This window comes from Colletotrichum fioriniae, assembly GCF_027942845.1.
Source record: "Colletotrichum fioriniae strain IMI 355084 chromosome Unknown scaffold_4, whole genome shotgun sequence".
NCBI classification, from domain to species: Eukaryota; Fungi; Ascomycota; class Sordariomycetes; order Glomerellales; family Glomerellaceae; genus Colletotrichum; species Colletotrichum fioriniae.
The window spans coordinates 2,028,530-2,048,826 of NW_027076840.1; the positions used below are offsets into that span (position 1 = coordinate 2,028,530).

The following is a 20,297-nucleotide window of genomic DNA, read 5'->3' on the forward strand; positions in this document are numbered from 1 at the left end:
GGGTTCAGTTTCTATTTTCCTCAAGGAGCTCTGACCTGCAACGCCAAAGCCGGTGCGGGGCCATGCGGGTGTTGACCATCTCGAAATCCGACGCGGAATTGTGACCGTCTGAACACCAGCAGTCGCAGCTCTAAATCTGTCAAAAAACGTCATGGGGTGAACTGTCAAGGAGCATATAGCTGCATAGAATGCGGACCCGCTATGCTCATACGAGGAATGAAGCGACGCACATGCATAACAGACCAAATCGAGAGGTCCACACAGCAAGTTGCAACGTCTGGCTGCGTGTGTTACGCAAGGCACATTCGTACAACATCTGAATTGAACAAACCCTCGAGGCGAGGCGGAGCGGAGCGGTCTCCATAGAACTCTGTGAGGCCGACTAGACTAACAAGTAGCAGCAAGGTTTTCATGTCCACGGACCGCGACGGGCCCCGGAAAATAGACCCGAATCTTTAGTAATTTTCGGGAGCTGTCCTAAGTAGGCAAGCTTTTCAGTTGTTTGCCATTGTCCGCTCACCCGCTCTAGGTCTGAGTAGAGAAACTGAGTTTCCTAGTCAGAGTCTAAGGGTGGCATAGCCGTCGATCATGAAGCTTCCCCAGATGCCAGTTCACACCCTCGCACAACAGTGGGTTTACAAGCACCAATCAGCGAAAGTCGGTTGATGCTTGACGTAAGTCGTACACAAGAAATAATACCGCGGACATTGGCGGACATTCGTGGAGTTGGTTACACCTTTTCCCTATCATTCCCGCACCAGACCCGAGCGCTAAGGAGTACTCCGTACAGCAACAGAGCAAACAAGCCTCTAACTGCCGAATCCTGGACGGGTAGCAAGTGCCGGGATCTAGATCACGAGTGGGGGTCGACGTACACCGGAGCCGGGCCAAGCCGGGCGAGTTATGCACGAAATGTGCAAAGCACGGAGACCATCCGACCCACGGTGACGCTCGCCCGCCGCTACACTCCGCGGAGGCTTAGGTTTATCTCCAGATTCTCCACAAGTATGTAACGGTATGCCGCAGTAGTCCTACGAGAGATCGTCGTTTCATAGGGCGTTCGGCTTTCAAGGTTTGAACCGAATTCCGTCGCTTAAATCAAGCACGAGTTGATAAAAAGTGCCTTGGTGCCAGACTCGAAAACAGGCAGATGAGCTGCCACCTATCAAGTTCATCCCGTCTGTAATCATCTTGACGGTTTCAAATTCCGCGGAGAACCCACGCTACTCAACATGTCGGACCTCAGTACTGGCTTCACAGCCCAAATCCTCAATATCCATACCCTCTGTTCAGCCTTTGCTCTTGTTATTACTCTGGTACGTGATGGTTTGCAATCCTTCAATCCTAGTGACCAATTGGATTTCGCTGTAGCCCTCAACGCTGACCGCATCTGACCACTCATCTAGGGCGCCGCCTACCTCTTCGGGACTCTCATCTACAACGTTTTCTTCCACCCCCTTCGCGTATACCCCGGACCAAAGCTCTGGGCAGCCTCGCGCATCCCCTTCACTCGCGCCACCCTCTCTGGCCAGGTCCACCGCAAGATCTTGGCGCTGCATCAGGAATACGGCCCCATCGTCCGCGTCGCTCCCAACGAGCTGGCGTACAACTCCCCCGACGCCTGGAAGGATCTCCACGGACACCTAAAGAACGGCACCGGTGACCACGGCCGGGATCCGGTCGCAACCCAGGATAGCAGGCATGGCATCATCGGCGCCAACCGCGAAGACCACTCGCGGTTTCGACGGGCCCTGTCGCATGGCTTCTCCGCGCAGTCTATGCTGGAGCAGGAACCCATCGTGAAGAAGTACGTGGACCTTCTCTTCCAGCGACTTCATGAAAAGTGCGCTGGTGGTGCCGAGGCTCTGAACATGGTCGCGTGGTACAACTGGACGACTTTTGATGTCATCGGTGACCTGGCTTTTGGCGAACCCTTCCACTGCTTGGATGACTCTGGCTACCATCCGTGGGTCAAGCTCATCTTCGACGGGATCAAGGGCAACTCTTTCAAGAACTGCATGCGACGATTCCCGCCGATTGAAAAGCTTTTGATGCAATTCATCCCAGCCGACCTTCGTAATAAGCGAGATCAGCATATTGCACTCACCAAAGAAAAGGTGGCCAAGAGACTTGCCATGGAGACTGACCGACCAGACTTCATGGACTCCATGCTGCGCACAAAGGGGCCTCAGGTAATGTTAATCTACTAGCTCAAAAGTCGTCTACATGTTCTAACATCGGGTGCACCAGAAACTCAACTTTGAAGAACTCAAATCCAACTCATCAGTCCTCATCATTGCCGGCTCGGAAACTACCGCAACAGCTCTGTCGGCAATAACGTACTACCTCTGCACAAACCGCCAGGCTCTTGAGAAGCTCACCCACGAGGTCCGAACAGCCTTCTCCTCCGAGGAAGAGATCGAAATGGTCAGCGCGCAGCAGCTCCAATACATGCAGGCGGTCATGAACGAAGGTCTTCGAATGTATCCCCCTGTCCCGACAGGAATCGTCCGCAGAGTTACCGACGATGGCGGCGTATTCTTGGGTCGATACGTACCGAGCGGGGTAAGTTTACTTTTTGTTCCTTCGAAGCGTTAGAAGGGAGAAAGAACAATATGCTGACGAGATGGTGATATACAGACGCTGGTCCAGGTCTGGCATTGGCCTGCCTTCCACAGCCCGGAGAACTTCACCCTCCCTGACTCTTTCATCCCCGAGCGTTGGCTCGATGACGCTCGCTTCTCTGGCGACCAGAAGGAAGCGTTCCAACCGTTCTCGGTCGGCCCTAGAAATTGCATTGGCAGAAAGTAAGTTGCATCATCCTCTGCCTTCGATGGTAACGTGTTGAACCGTCGGATGCTAATCTGCTGCGTTTCTCCATAGCTTGGCTTACGCTGAAATGCGTCTCATTCTTGCAAGAATGATCTGGAACTTCGACATGAAGCTATCGGAGGAAAGCAGAGGCTGGGATGACAAGAGTCAAGTCTATCTTCTTTGGGAAAAGGGCCCAGTCAATGTTTACCTCACCCCCAGGGAAAAGGCGTGAATGCCATGCGTCTCGGGGTCTGTATAGACACTAGTTGGCAGTCTCATAGGGTGATTCCTTACGAGGGATCGATTCGGCGTCATGCGCTTGCGTGTATTCAGGGGCAGGCGTTTGGGAACTGGGTTAATTGCGTGTCATCACTCATGAACTATGCTCGTCACTTGGGCCTGAGCAAAATCTTGATGTCAGTGTCGCCTTCGCTGCCCCCGGATGACCCCATGTAATTACGCCGATTCCCAACAGATGTTCATATCAGATGAGTCGGGTCCCCGGCGCTTTTAGTTCAGGATACATGTAGTGTTGGTGAACGAGAAAGGTTTTGCCTGGTCAATTTGGCAAGAAAGGCCAATGACCATTGCAAGCTGATATTTACCAAAATTATCTGCAACTAGGAGATGCACGCCTCACGACGAAATAACGGAGAAGCTGACATCGCATCGTTCGGTAAGCTACATAATTCAACAGTGGTTATTGCCAGGCCACACCAGTCGTTCATGAAGATACTTCAGATGTAGGCTTTTAGTATTCGATGATCACACTCGGGCCCAACGAGGCAGGTAAGATAGTGTCTAGGTCTACCATCTATGTCATTGGATTCATGTACCAAGATGATGGAGATTGTGGCCTGAAAACTCTACCCCACATTCATGCTCACACCGGTCTTAGGAGGCCAAGAACGACGACGGTACGTACGTGCGATAGGCTCAAGTTCGAAGATGACCAGGAGAAAGCGTAGGTACTTAATCTATATTTAAATAAAAATCACGTTAGAGAATCAAGTCACATCAGACATTTCCAAGCGGCGTGTTGAAAGACTTCTAGCTAAATAGCACGTGCCGTTGTGCTTGGAAGAGTGACATCAATGAAGCCTTGCATGATCATAGCATCACCTGGAGAGCAACATTCGGACTTATTGAATAAGGCCTCCAGGCGTGTCTCCTGGACGACCGTCTTTGGCTGGAAGGTAAAAGATGCTGAGAGGATCATGAACGATGTGTCAATAGCACACGTCTGATTATCACACAGGAAAGATATCTTAAAAAAAAATTCAAGATAGGCTATATTCAGACTGATCTCATCCCACGCTGACGGCATGGGTTAGATTCTTGCATTTCAATCAACACTTGAAGAGCACTCGGGTTGCTAGAGTTTCTCCAAATCCATACGAACGACAAGTCTCTACGGTCAATGCTGAGGGTGTCGGCTTAGGAGACAGCGAATGCGTGCATGGTGTGAATAGTTTCACAAACACTCAATCTCTGTGGACGAACTCATACCCACTTAATTTAGTACTTACTAGTATATCTACCGGCGAAATATTCCTGAGCAACGGTTTTTGATAGCATGCGGATTCGAGATGAACTCCAGGACTGAATGTGGGTATGCGAACGATGAGAACCCAGGACCTATCACTGCCTCACGTTACTCGGACTCCTTTGGCCCAAGAAAACAAATCTTCGGGGTAGACTGAGGCCCTAGATAGCACTCGGAGCCATATTAGAGGGTTCAACAACATCCTCTTTCGGCATCTCCAGTATCAATCTGCCATTATAGTGCCCTGCCTCGGGTATGGGATAATATAGAGATGTGCATAACATAACATGTCGAATCTTCTTGACGCGCCTGGCGTTGGCGTACCTGTGTCGATCTCGGTTGCTCCAGCATGGTCGTAGTCTCATGCGGATGCTCCACGTCACCTCTACATCGACGCTGAACTTCGATGCGATGGTCTATAAGATCGTGCGGTATCGAATAATTTAGACCAATCTATTCGACGTATCGATCATTCTTTGTTGCGAGCCGGGTATTCTAAAAGTGGAACCTGTGTGATTTATCGTGGGTACTGCACATGGTATCGGCCTTGCTGTTCTGTGAGTCGAGCTTCGGAACTGGAAAAGATGCAACCAAGTGTACCCTAAGTGAAATGTCGCTCGAACAGTGGTTGAAGTCGTACCGATAAGGATGAGGTCCGATTGGGATGGCAAGACTTTCTCTGTTGTGGATGACGAAAACTTTTTGGTTAGCCAAATGTGCCCGCAAAAGGAAACTGAATCTTCCTAGTCGAATCATGAAGTAACCAAACAAGTGTGTCCTTGTCATGGAGACTTGGGGAATATATGAATGAATCAACGATGTTGTCTTCGAGAATGTCCCTTGGGCATTGGAGGTGTTGGATGGAGAGCAGTGGCTGATAAAATTAACCAACTCGGGCTTTGTCACTTTGAGGGTGAAATTGTCAAAAGTAACCATACTGGTCATTCGATGTGTCGATCCAAATGAGAACGTAAATTGGCTGTGCGCAAGTTTCGCTCCATCTATGATCTTGCTGACTGGAGTCTGGAGTCTGGACTGTGGACAGAGCCTCGGTCAAGTGGCAGTCCTCTCTACGTTTTCCGGAGAATGTTTCCAGACGTGACTGAAAAGGTTTAGTCTCAACGGTGCATGTCTTTAGCTGGAGACCGAGTCTAGAAGAGTGAACAATGTGCTGTTGAGAACCGTTGTGGTGTCGCATTACGAAATGATAAAGGGCGCCCTTACCCGGAATTAGACAAGTCATGACTGACACGCGTCGAGTGACGACTCTGAACACCCCTCCCTCCTCCAGGCCTCGATTGCGGTTGAGGGTCACAACTGGCCCGACAGCCAATGACGGCATTTCAGATTGATTGACTGCGCCCAGATAGGTCCATTTCGTCTCGTCTTTGAATTAGGGATCCTAGGCAATGTGTCGTCGTGTCGGTGAATCCGGGTACAGGGAGGAAGTAGACTACAGCATGGCACCGTTGCTGGACGATTCATGTTTGTTTGGTTTGCATAGGCTGAACCGCGGGACGTTGAGACAAGATGAACCCCCCTGAATAAAGTTACGCAAGGCCTAAAAGTTCCGACACTCTCTTTCAGTGTGGGAGATTTTCTGCTCCACACCACACATGCACGCTCAGCTCGTCTGCTCAATGACGAAGATAGTTCAAAGTCAAAAGTTGATTGAGCTGAATGTCAATGTTCACAGATGAGACTTTCTTTCCGCTCTCTTCCTCACAGCTACCATCTATTGCGCAAGTGTTCCGCATTGACTAATGCATAGGAGACAAAAAGGAAAGAAAATTCGGGCCCCGCGAGAGCGTTCTCCGCCCCTTTCCAAAGCCCTCCCACAGACCGACGTGGCCCAGGGAAATAAACAAGCTTGACATGGTCTCTCCGCTGGAGCCCACTGTCTCCCGAGCGCCGTCGAGGATGTTTTGTTCAAGTCAGCGGAATTTAATCCAATCTCATTGAAGCTTGCGCAAACGCGCAGCGGCGCCACCCGCCAAGTGGAGAGTGGCCTCGTCATCCGGTGCCCCTGGGAACTTTTACCTGAGAAGGCCCAAAAGGTCAAGGAACGAAACTCAGGAAGCCTTTCCGCCAACTTCGGGATCCCCAACGACGAAACGGGATGTGGGAGGCCCGAAAGTCGCTCCCGGGTCTAGTCCCCACTCCGGATCGACCCCGGGTTCCGCTTTAGAACCACCTTCTTTCCATCTCAAGCTTCTCCAAGCATTTCTTAACCGCTTGGCGTGTGCTCTGAGGCTGAGTTAAGGACGTCAAGGACGCTTAAGGACAGGCACCGGCGTGGAGACGCATTGACTCGAAATGTTGAAAATACGCCCCTGGCGGGGAACGAAGTCGTGTATGTGAGGCTCAGAAGTACGGAACCCCTGCGTGCCACGACGGCAACGGGTAGTGTATGACCTTTTGCGCGGTCCTGGTTGGACGGGTGTTCAGACGATGGACCGCGGACTCTCGATGGAAGAGTCGAAAATAGCAGGGCGGGACGGGAGGTGACGAGGGCTCCCCCATGTAAGGGGATCGGATGAGAGCGAAGCCCCCATCGACTGTCCACATCACGTAGAGATGAACGCGTTGTGTGATAGATGGCGGAGATGTAGAACAAAGATCGACTTGTATAAAGACTGGTCTCGGAGCCGGACATCTGTGATATCGAAAGAACCATCAGCCGCAACCACCGCAGCAACAACAGTCGCTTCTACAACTAAAGACTTCCAATCGTTTTCAACATTCGCTATAAATCTGGTCTTATTACTACAACATCAACAATGGTTCGCATCTCCGCCCTTTCGGCCGCCAGCCTTGCCCTCGCCGGCTGCGTCTCTGCCCATCCCGGCGAGCACCACAGCCATGACCACATGAAGCGCAACATACAGCTCCGTGACAACGTTGCCGCCGTCGGCCAGCGCTCCCTGAACGCCTGCTCCAACACCGCTGGTGCTCAGGCTATGAAGAAGCGCGCCGTCGAGCGCCGTGCCCAGAAGGTCAAGGATATCCGCGCCGCCAAGGGCCTCAAGACCCGTAAGTACCTATTTGTTTGAGACACATGTTCGATCATCCATTGACCTTTTCCGTAGCTGCCCGCAAGTACCGTCGTGATGCGGACGCGCTCACCGCCTGGGAGGAAGTTAACCACAACATGACCGCCTCCAGCAACAACGGCATCTTCACTCCCCTTGAGGATGTCTTCAGTGCCAACACCTCCTGCGTCTTGGCTCCCGAGATTACCGACGGCCCCTACTACATTGTCGGCGAGAACATGCGCTCTAACGTTATTGAGCAAAAGTGGTGCGATGGTGTCCCCGTCTTCCTCGAGGTCCAGTACGTCGACGTCGCCACCTGCGACCCCATTCCCCAGGTCGCCGTCGACATCTGGAACTGCAACGCCACCGGTATCTACTCCGGTATCTCCACCAACGGCAACTACGCCGCCGATGGCATGAACAGCACGTTCCTCCGCGGTATCCAGCTCACCGACGCCGACGGTGTGGCTCAGTTCGAGACCATCTTCCCCGGCCACTACGAGGGCCGCGCCACCCACACCCACTTGCTCTCGCACACGAACGCGACCCTGATGCCCAACGGCACCATCTCCGTCTGGAATGCTCCCGTCAGCCACATCGGCCAGGTCTTCTGGCCCGAGTCCATCCGCTCCGCCGTCGAGGAGCTCTACCCCTACAACACCAACGAGCAGGGCGTCACCTCCAATGCTGACGACATGTGGTCCATCCTCCAGGCTGATGCCTCCTATGACCCCTTCCCTCAGTTCGTCTACCTGAGCGATGACCTCCAGGACGGTCTCTTCGCCTGGATCCAGATCGGTGTCAACGCTTCCGCTGACTACACTGATGACGACTACTACAACATTGCCGGCTACCTTGACGAGGATGGTGGCCACTCCACTGGTGCCACTGTTGGCGGCGGCGGCGGCTCCGGCGGCCCCGGTGGCAACGGCACCATGAGCGGCAGCCCTCCTTCCGGCACCGCTGCTCCCCCTTCGTAAGGCACTCTAGTCGATGGGCTAGACGTGGGACTTTCAGAATCACTTGGTCGAATTTCTTTATTGTATGATAGAACTTCAGATACCTTTAGATGCATTGGACATACAATCCCAAGGAGATTGAGCGCAGAAATATCATTTCATTCATACTTTAACTTATCTCCATTCATGACAAAAGAACTTTGCCTCAAATTTGTGGCTCATGCCGTTTTGACCATCCAACCAGAGACAGTAAGTTCAGCAGGTACCAATCAGTAAGCTTGAGTAAATCTGCTTGACATGGGGCCTTCGAGACATCAGAATAGGATCTGGTCCCTAAAAACAACGCTGGGGAGGAGGAAGTCTCCAAAGAGGCCATTAGATGTGCTTCAGCCCTTAGTCGGGTATGTAGGTAAAGAATGTTACTCGAATCGTAGCTGGAGTGACCGTTGGCCGATGGTCTTACACAAGGATTCACGCCCTTGAGATATATACTTGATTGATACCAGCTCGTCGGTGCCGCCGCTGTCGAGGTTTGCCGCAGAGGTTCACCCCAGGCCGCTTTACCTTGATAGCGCTCCTAACTTACTTTTCTTGAATGAACTGCACTCCGTACATCAAGTAACTCGTCGGGAGGTGAAACAAATTCACTTTAACCCTATCTCCCTGTTCTGCGATTTATGTTATGTGCACCTCTTGGGCATGTTACTTTGCCCAGTATTTACGAATTAATTCATCACTGCTGTTTGAAGTTGATAACGATTATATGATGTCTACGACTTTTTGATCGACTTGCGTGTTTGGGAGAGAGAACAGGAGCGCGAGTAGTAATCTGACGTAGTGAAGACAACCGCGGTAAATCCATCTTCCTTGCATGCGCTCTCCGAAGTTCATAGTCGCCATTCGAGAAATGGGACGATGCTTGGATTAGCCAAGCTGCGTCCAGTCACATTTCATAAACATCGAGAAGTCAAAACAAATCATGACAACGTGGAACTTGGCGTCTGGACACCGCGACGAGACCCGAGCGCGTCAAATCGGCTCAGTCTTGAACACGAGCCAATTGTGAAGTTCCGAAGGACAGGAAACGAAAACCGAATGTTGGCCTCGGAAGTTTCCCCCGATGTCACCGCACAATTAAAGTATAGCGGGTAGTGGGCCGCATGGCATTTAACTTTTCTGACAGAATCAAAAGTCGACTTTCTCTCAACCAGTTCCTCGTTCGGACCTGTGACTTCACCTTGGATCAATGGTGGTCCAGTGCCAAGACGGACGACTCCAAAAGTGGAAGCTCCAAGGATTCTTCGTCCCATCGCGTCCACCAATTGTTTCCTCCCTTTCATGCACGCGTTTCACCCGAAGGAACCGTCAGTGTTCCATCACCCACAGTATTGACGCAGAAATCGTCCTTCAAATTGCCAAACTGAAAGCAGATTCGGTAAAAGGTTGCAGCCTAGTCTCTCATCCCTGAAAGGGACCTGGAGGGGCTGAACTTGCATTGCGATCCCGGCCCTGTAGGCGTGGGGCCACCCGCTCCTCCGCTGTCCACCCGCTTGGAGGGGAAGGCAATGAGACGACATGATAAATGGACTGTTCCTCCTCACAAGGCGAGCCTTCAGCTTGCACGTCTTGCCATGTCAGGTAGACCTCTATCGACTTGACCTAACCGCCATGGGCCTCAAGTACCTCGCATGCGCCGCGGCCATCGCCGCGGTCGCGATGCATCCCTGGCTAGCCACGGCCGCCTCCAAGGTCGACGTCGAGGCCAACATCACAGCGCTGACCGGTGGCGAACTCGAAGCCGATTGGACAAATGTATTCTACTCCAAAGAGAAGCCACTGCTTCTGGGAAATGATGGAGGTGCCGCCTCGGGAGGATACCACGCGTGGGATCTGAACAGCGATTCGCCATTGTCCGAGGTCAAGTCTATGATCACCGGCCGAACAAAGATCATCACGACAGTCTACAATGTCACGGGGCAAGACTACGCGATTACTATTGCGATGCCGGACTCCATCATTCGCGTCTACGAGTTGCCAGATTTTACGGAAATTGAATCAGCCCATGTGACGATGCTTGGAGATTGGGCAGCCATGTGCTCGTGGCGAACCAAGAGTTTGAACGACTACGTCTTTCTTTTTGGCAAGAGTGTGGTGGTGCAGTATCTAGTCCGCCCGACCAAGGACTCCATTGAACTGGTGGAGGTGAGAAAACCCGGTTCCAGCGCCTCAACTCATTTCTCACTGACTAAATCAGGTTCAAAGCATCCCAGTCCCAACGGAGTTTTCTGGCTGTGCTGTGGTACAATCACAGGCTAAAATGGTTGTCAATGCCGACGATGACAAAGATGTTTACGTCTTCGATCTCAAAGAATCGACCATTGCTCCAGAAATCACCAAGCTTGGCGAAGCAGCGGAAGATGTGACTGGTATTGCAACATACGCCTCAAATTCCACCGGCACTGAGTACCTGTTTGTCGCTCAAGAAAGTAGCATCGCCGTTTACAAGTATCCATTCGACCTTGTCGGCAACATCAAGCTTACTGGCCTTGAGGATATTGAAGTCCAGGGCCTCAGTATCTATCAGGGGTCAACCTCAAAGTACCCTAGCGGCGCTCTTGGCTTCGCTGTCGAAGCAGACAACATTGCTGGATTTGGAGTGGTATCATTGGATGGTGCTCTCAATGATCTCGGGATAGATGCCAACACCGCGTATGATCCTCGGAACGCCACTGGATCCCGCGACCGTTCTCCGATTTGTGACGCCTGCTCGAGCAACGGCTACTGTCAGGAGAATGCCCTAGGATGCGGCTGCTTCGCTGGCTTCACCGGTGACAAGTGCGATCAGATTCAGTGCATGAAGAATTGCTCTGGACATGGCGAGTGTGTTGGGCCGCAACAGTGCAAATGCGAGAACGGATGGGGAGGGCTCTTCTGCTCCGCTGTCTTAGTTGAGGCTTCCTACGAAACTGACCAGAATGGCGGCGATGGAGATGATCCCGCCATCTGGATCTCGCCGGAATCAGCCGAGAAGTCCCGCATCATTACCACAACCAAGTCCACTGAGGGTGCCGGCTTGGGTGTTTTCGATTTGAAGGGCAAGCTGCTCCAAACTCTGCCAGCGGCGGAGCCTAATAATGTCGACATGATCTACGGCTTCCAGGCTGGAAACAGGACTGTTGACCTCGCTTTCGCTGCTTGCCGTGGTGATGATACGCTTTGGTGAGTTACCTTAGGTGTCCCAAGTTGCCTGAAGTACCTTACACTGACACGAGCCGCAGTCTTTTCGAGATGACATCAAATGGGACCCTGAAGGACATCCCCGGCGGCATTCAGCCTGTGCCGGAGGACTACAAAGTCTATGGTTCCTGCGTGTACAAGTCTCCCACTAGCGGCAAGCAATACCTCTTTGTCAACGAAAAGTCTGCTCGCTATCTACAATACGAGCTGACTTCCAACTCGAATGGTACTCTCCAGACCACTCTCGTTCGCGACTTTACAGGAGGATCAGGCGGCCAAGTTGAGGGATGTGTAACGGATGAGCAGAACGGTTGGATCTTCCTAGGCGAAGAGCCTTCTGCGTTGTGGCGTTACGGTGCGGAGCCCGATTCCTCGGATGATGATGCCATTCAAATCGCCTTTGTGGGCGATGGCCAGACCTTCGCCGATGTGGAGGGTGTCACCCTCGTCTACGGCGTCAGACCCGATCAAGGATACATCCTCGTGTCTAATCAGGGCGTCAGTTCTTATAACGTGTACACCCGGGCCGATCCTCACTACTATGTGACAACATTCACAATTCCCAAGTCGTCGGATGGACAAATCGATGCGGTATCGAATACCGATGGCATCACCGCGGTCGGGACACACCTTGGAAAGGACTTCCCTCACGGATTATTCGTTACTCACGATGATGCCAACCAACTGCCTGACGGTAGTACCAGTGCCGAAGCTAGCTTCAAGCTAGTTAGCCTAGAGAAGATTCTTGGGGCCGATGTGATCAAGGCTATGAACCTCCTTGATGATGTTGATGCTAACTGGGATCCGAGGAAGTAAATAGAAGAATGGGCCGCTAATGTGACTCCTAGACTGCATAGATTTCAATATTCCTATATGTCAAGTTTCCTAGTCTGAACGATTCGAGCACGTGATGGAACCCATGCTATTCACCGGTTTTGATGAAATGCATCTATGATACACCCCGCAATGTCACTGACATGATCTAGAGTCAGCAAGTTGCCGCCCAGCCTCGAGTTTCTTCAAGAAGTTGAGAATCATATGATTGTACAGGGGATGCCGGTTCCAAATTGGAGAGACGCAACCTGAAAAGACTCAATTTCCTTATTGATTATTCCAACCTGGAGACATCGCTAGCATCTGAGTTCGAAGAGTCCGCTACTACCCGATTCTCCATCTTTGCACCCCCCTAAACAGCACTTTTGTTTGGGATATTTGAGACTCTTAAGCTGACATAAGTGGGCGAATATTGCTGAGCCTTCCAACGCGTAGGCGCCGTCGCTGATGCCGGTCCTCTACAGCAAGAAGCAATGACCCGTCCATGTATGGAGTTCTGATGTGCGTTGGCTTGCACATGATCTTGTGTCTTGGTATTGCTTGGCTCAAGTGTGGGTGAATGTTCTGACTTGACCGAAATCGGTTCTTGTTCTTGTTCTTGATGATTGCGTCTTTCTGCGTTTGGAAAAGTATTTGTACCTACTTTGTTTGAGTGATATAGTGGGATTTGCTCAACCTGAGTAGTTATATAGAATGAGGAGTCCAACTCTTCGTTGGAGAATAGCTGGTGACTTATATACAAGTTCAGTAAGGTCCCTGAATCACTGCATTCTCATGCGGTTTCGTCGTCCAATGGTCGTATGTGGGCTTAGTGTTGTTTGGGGCCACATAATCCCATATTCACTACTGACAATAGCCGAAAGCGAAAGGCACAAACTCATTAGTCAACTGATAGTCGATAGCGAGGTCAAGGGCGAAGACATTGGCAAATATAGTAGGTTGCTTCAAATAATCGTGAGAGCAGCAGTCAAGAAAGAATGATGCGCGCGATGCACTTCACAGCATACCTCAACAAGGATTTTGCACCATTCATGCTTCATTTCCTACTTCTGTGTATGGTATGCTAAAGGGCCAAACCCCATCTAACGGTCTTCTGCCTCATCATGTCAATGACGCCCAGCGGCAAGAATCGCTCCTCAATGAGCCTAAGACCATCAAAACGATCTTTTGCTTCCCGATGATACATCTGGACCACCCATCGCAGCCCAGATCGCAAATTGGCCGATTGGATAGGCAAGTCCTCCAACGCCTGATAGACTTGCCGGTCAGCCTTGGGGCCTAGCACGCTTGGTGTCCCCTGAACACGCTCGTAGAGGTCTTTCAAGTGGGTGCTTGTGGTACTTCTATTTTCAGTGAATTCCTCGTAGGAGAAGAACGTCTCCAAGTCCTCTGGGCCAAGGTTTTGCGCGTCGAATCGACCCAGAATATCGTCTCCTAGCTCGCGCGTCTCGGTGGCCTTGGCCGACTCGAATGTCATCCTCTTATCCTCGTAGTCCTTTCGTTCTCGGTCAAAAAAGCTCTCAACCATTTCCTCTGGTGAGACTCCTGTCCCACATAGGTGTTTCTGGACCTTGAGAAATGGTATGAACTGGTTCTGGAGTCCTAAACCACCTAGTTGGTCCGGAAAGAAGATGAAGGCGTCCGACACATCCGAGACACCAAAACGCTGCTCAATCTTGGACTTGATGTAGTGAACTGCGCTAAGCTGGCTGTTCGCTGCGCCGGCAATCGGCTTGCTGCCATTGTCAGTAGAATATGTCGCAAAAACATCGTGCTGCATCTTCTGGTAGGTTCGTAGGACGCTCTCGACGTGCTCCTTGCCCAAGCAATAAGCCGGCTCCCCAAACGCCTGACCAAAAAAGCGCCCGATGCAGCTGTTCCATGTGCGTACCCAGTCGAGAATGCTGCGACACTCGGCAAGTTGTTTCTGGAGCTGCTTCACATGCTCTGTGACGTTCGCCTGGTCGATGGTCCACTTTCCAGTCTTAGGATCGAGCACGAGGTGGCCGATACTGACAGGACCCTTGGGCAATTGCTTATCAAGGGCTTCATCTTGAGGAACTCCTTCGTTGGTCAAGTACACCGAGCCAGTCTTCTTCATGTTAAACTCCAAACCCATGAGCTTGGCGAAGTGCTGCATGGTAGCCCATGCCCTAGCAGTATCCGCAGGGTTACCGGCAACCCAGAGGTCGTCATGCAGGCGGTATAGTTGTAGCCCCGTCTCTTGGTTAACGGCAAAGTCCATCACAAACAACACCAACTCGCCGATGAGTTTCGCTGGCGATCGACTCATCGGCATACCCCTGCGCCTGATGCGCGGCTCATTTGATGACGACTCTGACTCGGAAGACGGACACAGATTCACCGGCGTCTCTAGAACCTTCCGATAGAACGCTATCATGTTCTCCGGGAACCCAAAGAAGCGGAGAATTGCAAAGATTGAAGTGTGAGACAGGCCAGCCCCGAACCACTTGAGATCAGACTGCACCACGGCAGCTGTGCCATCAAGCGCTTGATGAAGCATTGTCTCAGTTGCCAGCGTGCGCAGAAGAAACTGCTTGATGTTTAGGGCTGGTTTCTTGGCTTTTACCCATTCAGACGAAGAAGCATCGTCATCGTCATCGTCATCGCCATCGTCTTCTAACATTTTTCCATCGTCGTACATCTCCTCGTTGAGCGTATTGACTTGGCTTGGCAGGGCTGCGAGGCAAAAGTAATCAATGAAGTTCTTTCTGCGAAAGCCTGCAACCGTATCACCTGAAATGGAAGGCCGTGGTTGGGAACTTCGGAAGGAGGCTCCCCTCCCACCTCTTCCGCGCCCTCTGATACCTCCCCTAGGCCATCTCGTCGTTGCTGGATGCGAGGGTTCACCAAAGATCAATGTGGGATGTTCTCTGAGATAATACGCGCGCCGCTGGATCTGCCTGTCAGTCATGGGTGGCTCGGCGTGCCACCTCCAGACTTGGTCGGTTCCGTCCAGAGAAACGAGGCCCGTCAGGGTCCGCTTCAAGCTAACACAGCTGTTGATGCCGATCCAGTGAATGAAGATGGCCTGAAGTACATCTTCGTCCATCCAGATGCGGTACTTGCCGTTGGCTTGCTGGCGTGGAACGTATGATACCCCCTCCTCGCCGGCGTCCCATTCCCAGTTCTCAAAATCGACGAATCGCGTATTGAGGACGTCGGCGATCTCCCGTAGAACGACATCGTTGGACTCGAACTCACGCAAGATCGCCTGTTTCTCATCGCTTAAAAGATCCTGCTGGAGGAGGCTGGCAATGCACATCTTCAGCATGGTCGTGTTAAACGGGTTCCGTCTCTTGAGGAAGTCCTCACTCGCTTGCGTGATCTGTTGCCGCACATCCTCGAGCGCCCTTTCGCTCTCTCTCGTCTTGAAGAGACTAGCCAGGTAGGCGTTGAGTTCCGCTTCGTCGGTTTCCAATGGTGTGAAAACCACCTTCTCGAACTGGTCACGGAGGTTCTGAAGACGCTCTTCTTGCTGGTCGATGACCGCAAAAGAGGAATCTTCCTTAGATAACTCGGCGGCGTCGGAATCCTCCATGGGATTTCCAGGATTGATCCACTCGGTGACAAGTCGTGAGTAAAGGTGAGCCATACTGAGCTTATGGCTTTGTACGTCAAGCTTAGACCTTAAGAGGTCCTCAGACAACTGCAACATCGAGGGAGGCACGGATGTGTCATATTTGGACTGGGCCAGCAAGTTATCGATATTGTCGACGCCGGGATCGCCGTCGCGTCCTTTTGAGTAGAGCTCCTTGACTCCACGGAGCAAACAGCTGATACGATCGCCCTGATCGGTGTTCTCATCGGCCTCTTGGAGGATTTTAGTCTTGCGGCTCTCGTACTGAGTTCGTTGCTTCTCTAACTCGCGAATTTTGGTACCAGTGATGGAATGAAGTGTCTTCGATAAGACTGATGTTGAAGACATTGTAGAATAATTCTGGAGCTTATGAAGGCTGGAAAGGCTGTGTTTTTGCTAAACGATCGTACTTCAGCTTTCCCTCACTTTCTGAATTCTATGGTAAGCCCGCCTACTTATGTCAAAACGTCAATCGTCCCAAGGCCTATTGATTCCACTTGCCAGATGTTTTCCCCAAACATGTGTCGAATGATAATCACAATGATCCATGTTCTCCGCACCTAGAGTGAACCAAGCGGCTGGAGAAGCCTACAGAAGTTGTGAGACGCTGGTGCCTGCTTAAGCAACGCCCTTTCACTGTCATCTCAACTTGAAGAAGATTGCTAACCCAGCAACTGATATGCATGGACTCTTGAGGGCGTCCAACCAAAGACTGTGAATTCTTTTCTTTTCACTGGAACATTCTTTCTTAGCAGCAACGGGAGGAATTCCGGGTCACGTAACCTTGTCGCCAAGAGGAGTGTAGTTGATCAAGGGTCCAGATCAAGCTTAGGGCGTAAGCACCAGGAAGTTGAGAATTCTAGAAGCTTCTCGACGAGATAAGACAACAGGTCGCTTTACGCCCATCATCTCAATTGCGATGGATATTGGAGGCTAACGACTTTAGACCGAATCCATTTCAGTCAGTCTTCTTCAAGCTTTAAAACTCTCCCTGCATCCCACGTGTAGCGCCCCCAAAAATGAGTTCTCAGCAAGCCTGACAGTGCGATTGCATTGTGGCAACTTCAGATATGATGATAGATAATCATTTTAATCGTCAGATATTGTTGTCAGTTCAATGTTGTTTTGTTAGTGCACAGTATCGGAGTTTTGAAAATGCATGCGTGGAGTGCTCGCCCTTCTTAACCCTCTAGGTCGTCGCGATCTTGTAATAGACATCCTGGTCCCTCTTCCCCTATTGACCTTTCCTCCGATATTTTGGTTGACTGGTCCTATTGTTAGACCAAATTCGATGGAAATGACCCTCATGCAGGGCTGAGCAGAGCACTTCCAAAATTCTATGCGTTCAGCCCAGCTTCTACGGCGACCATGGTTATTTTGAACCTAAACAACACGACGATTAGTGGTGACCGTACGTCATTGCCTCAATACCATCCCAATTTGGTTACTACGACATCGAGCAGTCAACGGCCAGTGCCGAAAACGCACGACCAATGGTCGATGGAGAACGGCCGAAACATGGTCAGATCCGGCCCCAGTTTCTGACCCGAAATGGGCAAAACTATCCAGCTGGATCTCTGGATGGGTTGTCAGCCCATTTTGGCAGGTTGTCAAGCCTGTTGCATTCTGGCCAGCATAACCCTGGACTCTGCCCCAGTGGCGACCCGACGCGCGCGGCAGATCAGTGGGCTAGCCTGCCTAAACTGGCGCTGTCGCCGGTTTGGATTCCGCACCTCTGATGATCCTTCCCGGGCACCGGCCGAGGTCTCGCTTTCGCCAGCACGATCTTGTTGTTTTTGGCCATCTTTTTGACAAGAGAGAAGAGGAGTGAATTGAGTCTCATAGGTGCCATGTCCTGCGATACTGCAATCACTACCGAGTGCAAGTTCGGTAGAGCCCGGCACTTAGGGAGCTGGTTGCTGGGACTTTTCCTTCCCGAGGCGGATTTAAAGACGGTTCTATTCCGATGCCATGCCGAGGCGCCAGGCCACATCTAAAGTAGATGCGATCTCCTGCAGGTGCCGCGGTGCGGAGCGGGTACTGTCGGGGGACCCGATCACATCAACAATAAAGGGTTGCATTGAGAACAGGGAAGTGGGTTGAATCAATAGAAGACCATCGGCTCATCTCATCAGTCAGTCGATTGAATGAGAAGAAAAAAATTCCAAGGCAAAAAGTTTCCCCACAACCCATGAAAAAAAGGGGCCTTTGACAACGCAATCTTTTGCTTAGATGGGCGTAAGAAGACGTGGCTCGGGAGTATTTTGCCTACTGCCGAACCGCGTTTCTCGACTGAGACCCTGCATTGTCCAATTGATGCTAACTCGCACACCCCCTTTCATCACTTAAACTTTCTTTCGTTCTCTACTTTTGTCGCATTGGCGCACTGATAAGGCGGCTATCGTTGTTTTTCAGATCTTTTGAAGCCGGGATAGACATTGGCATCCCGCCCTGAGCCGCTAACATAGGACGGATTTGGGTCCAGATGATTTGCTTAGTCGATAATGGCTTCAACCTCGAATGAGAGTCCAAGGAACCAGGAGAAGGACGCCAGCACACGCGAGGCCGCGATAGATACCTCCGTCATCGCAACAGACAACACAAGCAGTAACGACAGCCCTCCGACATCATCGTCTCAAGCATCACCCACTGCAGAGAAGTCAACAACGACCCCTGCTGGACCTCCTGACGGCGGTTTGCAAGCATGGCTCCACATCCTTGGGTCTTTCTTCATCTACTTTAACACATGGGGTAAGTAAGATCGATCTTCAGGCTTGCGTTTTGTGCGATGCAACCATCGTGAGATGTTGTTGCAGCGGCAACGCCAACGTGGGACAACCTCCTCTTGGAATGTGGTTCGCTGACCGGGTACGATTTCAGGTCTCATCTCGAGCTTCGGCGCCTTCCAGGCCTACTACCAGTCCGATCTCCTGAAGAATAATACTGCCTTTGAGATCTCGACAATTGGTTCTCTACAGAACTTTCTTATGGTCTTTTTGGGTTTTATCATTGGCCCAATCTACGACCTGGGCTATTCACGATACCTGCTCGTGGTAGGATCTATCCTGGTGCTGGTCGGGCTCATTCTCCAAGCGTTCTGCCAGAACCTATGGCAATTCCTCCTCTGTCAAGGCCTCATCATCGGTCTTGGAACGGGATGTCTGTCCACACTAGGCGTTGCGCTCCCATCGCAATGGTTCTCGACTAGGCTGGCGCTTGCCAATGGCATCGCGGCAAACGGTAGCGGTGTTGGCGGGTAAGTGGCGGTTCGACGAGCGAGAGGCTGAAACCTAGAATCGACTAACATCATGCGCAGTCTTGTCCTCCCAGCAATGTTCCGAGCAATCCAGCCCAAGATCGGCTTCCGACGGACAGTCCTTGTCTTCGCGCTCATTGCGCTTGTGACGCTCGGCGTAGCCAACCTCGTCATCAAGACATCGAAGCTCAAGATCCCCCTCAAGCGGCGCCCGCTCGTCGACAAGTCCGTCTTCCGCGACCTTCCGTTTCTCCTCTTCCTCGGCGCCTGCTGTCTGCTCTTCCTGGGCATGTACACACCGTACGTCTACGTGCAGAGCTACGCCCTCGAAAACCACATGGCTAGCGAGAACGTCGCGCTCTATCTTCTCTCGATGCTCAACGGCGCCTCCATCGTTGGGCGCATCATCCCCAACTTCTTCGCGCCCTATATTGGCATCATGAACATGATTGCTAGCGCCGTATTCGTTATGTCAATTGCCGCCTTCTGTTTCGCGGCGACGAACAGCCAGGCTTCGCTCATTGCCGTCACTGTGGTGTACGGCTTCTTCAGCGGAACCTTCTTTGGCTTGCAGCCGACTACATTCGTCAAGCTTACAGCTGACAAGAGTTACATGGGCACCAGGTTTGGTATGGCATTTACTGTCATGTCGGTGGCACTGCTGTTCGGATCGCCCATTGCTGGCGCGCTGTCCAGGTCACATGGGTATTTGAGCGGTTGGATCTGGTCGGGATGCTGCCTTGCGGCTAGTGGTGTCACGATTTGCATCGCGCGCGGGTTTGCTGGTGGCTGGAAGCTGAATAAGGCGGTTTGAGATGCCTTCTTGGCTATGTTGTACATATTATTAGTTACACGCAAAAAATTGCATTTAGATATCAGCACTCATTTCCCATATCTGATCTATAAGTAATGCGATTCGGTCTGCATGGGATTTTTCTTAGACGACAGCATTGCCACTTTTTGATGAAGGTGGCTCAAACCCAGTCGAGCCCTGTTCTCGAAGCTGTCAGGTTGA

The 20,297-nt window shown here is 51.6% G+C and overlaps 5 protein-coding genes across 5 annotated transcripts; 4 read left to right on the forward strand and 1 right to left on the reverse strand.

The window, feature by feature from the left end:
• Positions 1-1,232: 1,232 nt before the first annotated feature.
• Positions 1,233-3,046, forward strand: N0V96_004390 (uncharacterized protein; the record flags this gene model as incomplete). Its single annotated transcript, XM_053188457.1, has 5 exons — positions 1,233-1,316; positions 1,407-2,192; positions 2,251-2,565; positions 2,641-2,807; positions 2,884-3,046. The coding sequence occupies 5 exons, from the start codon at positions 1,233-1,235 to the stop codon at positions 3,044-3,046; spliced, it is 1,515 nt and encodes a 504-aa protein (XP_053054419.1).
• Positions 3,047-7,140: 4,094 nt separating this feature from the next.
• Positions 7,141-8,375, forward strand: N0V96_004391 (uncharacterized protein; the record flags this gene model as incomplete). The annotated part of the gene is made up of 2 exons (XM_053188458.1): positions 7,141-7,393; positions 7,450-8,375. 2 exons carry the CDS (start codon positions 7,141-7,143, stop codon positions 8,373-8,375), a joined length of 1,179 nt encoding a protein of 392 aa, XP_053054420.1.
• Positions 8,376-10,022: 1,647 nt separating this feature from the next.
• Positions 10,023-12,407, forward strand: N0V96_004392 (uncharacterized protein; the record flags this gene model as incomplete). Its single annotated transcript, XM_065757103.1, has 3 exons — positions 10,023-10,556; positions 10,609-11,573; positions 11,633-12,407. 3 exons carry the CDS (start codon positions 10,023-10,025, stop codon positions 12,405-12,407), a joined length of 2,274 nt encoding a protein of 757 aa, XP_065614316.1.
• Positions 12,408-13,488: 1,081 nt separating this feature from the next.
• On the reverse strand, positions 13,489-16,374 carry N0V96_004393 (uncharacterized protein; the record flags this gene model as incomplete). Its single annotated transcript, XM_053188460.1, has 1 exon — positions 13,489-16,374. One exon carries the CDS (start codon positions 16,372-16,374, stop codon positions 13,489-13,491), a length of 2,886 nt encoding a protein of 961 aa, XP_053054422.1.
• A 2,398-nt stretch (positions 16,375-18,772) lies between these two features.
• Positions 18,773-20,096, forward strand: N0V96_004394 (uncharacterized protein; the record flags this gene model as incomplete). The annotated part of the gene is made up of 3 exons (XM_065757104.1): positions 18,773-18,777; positions 18,920-19,282; positions 19,343-20,096. The coding sequence occupies 3 exons, from the start codon at positions 18,773-18,775 to the stop codon at positions 20,094-20,096; spliced, it is 1,122 nt and encodes a 373-aa protein (XP_065614317.1).
• Between the last annotated feature and the right edge of the window lie 201 nt (positions 20,097-20,297).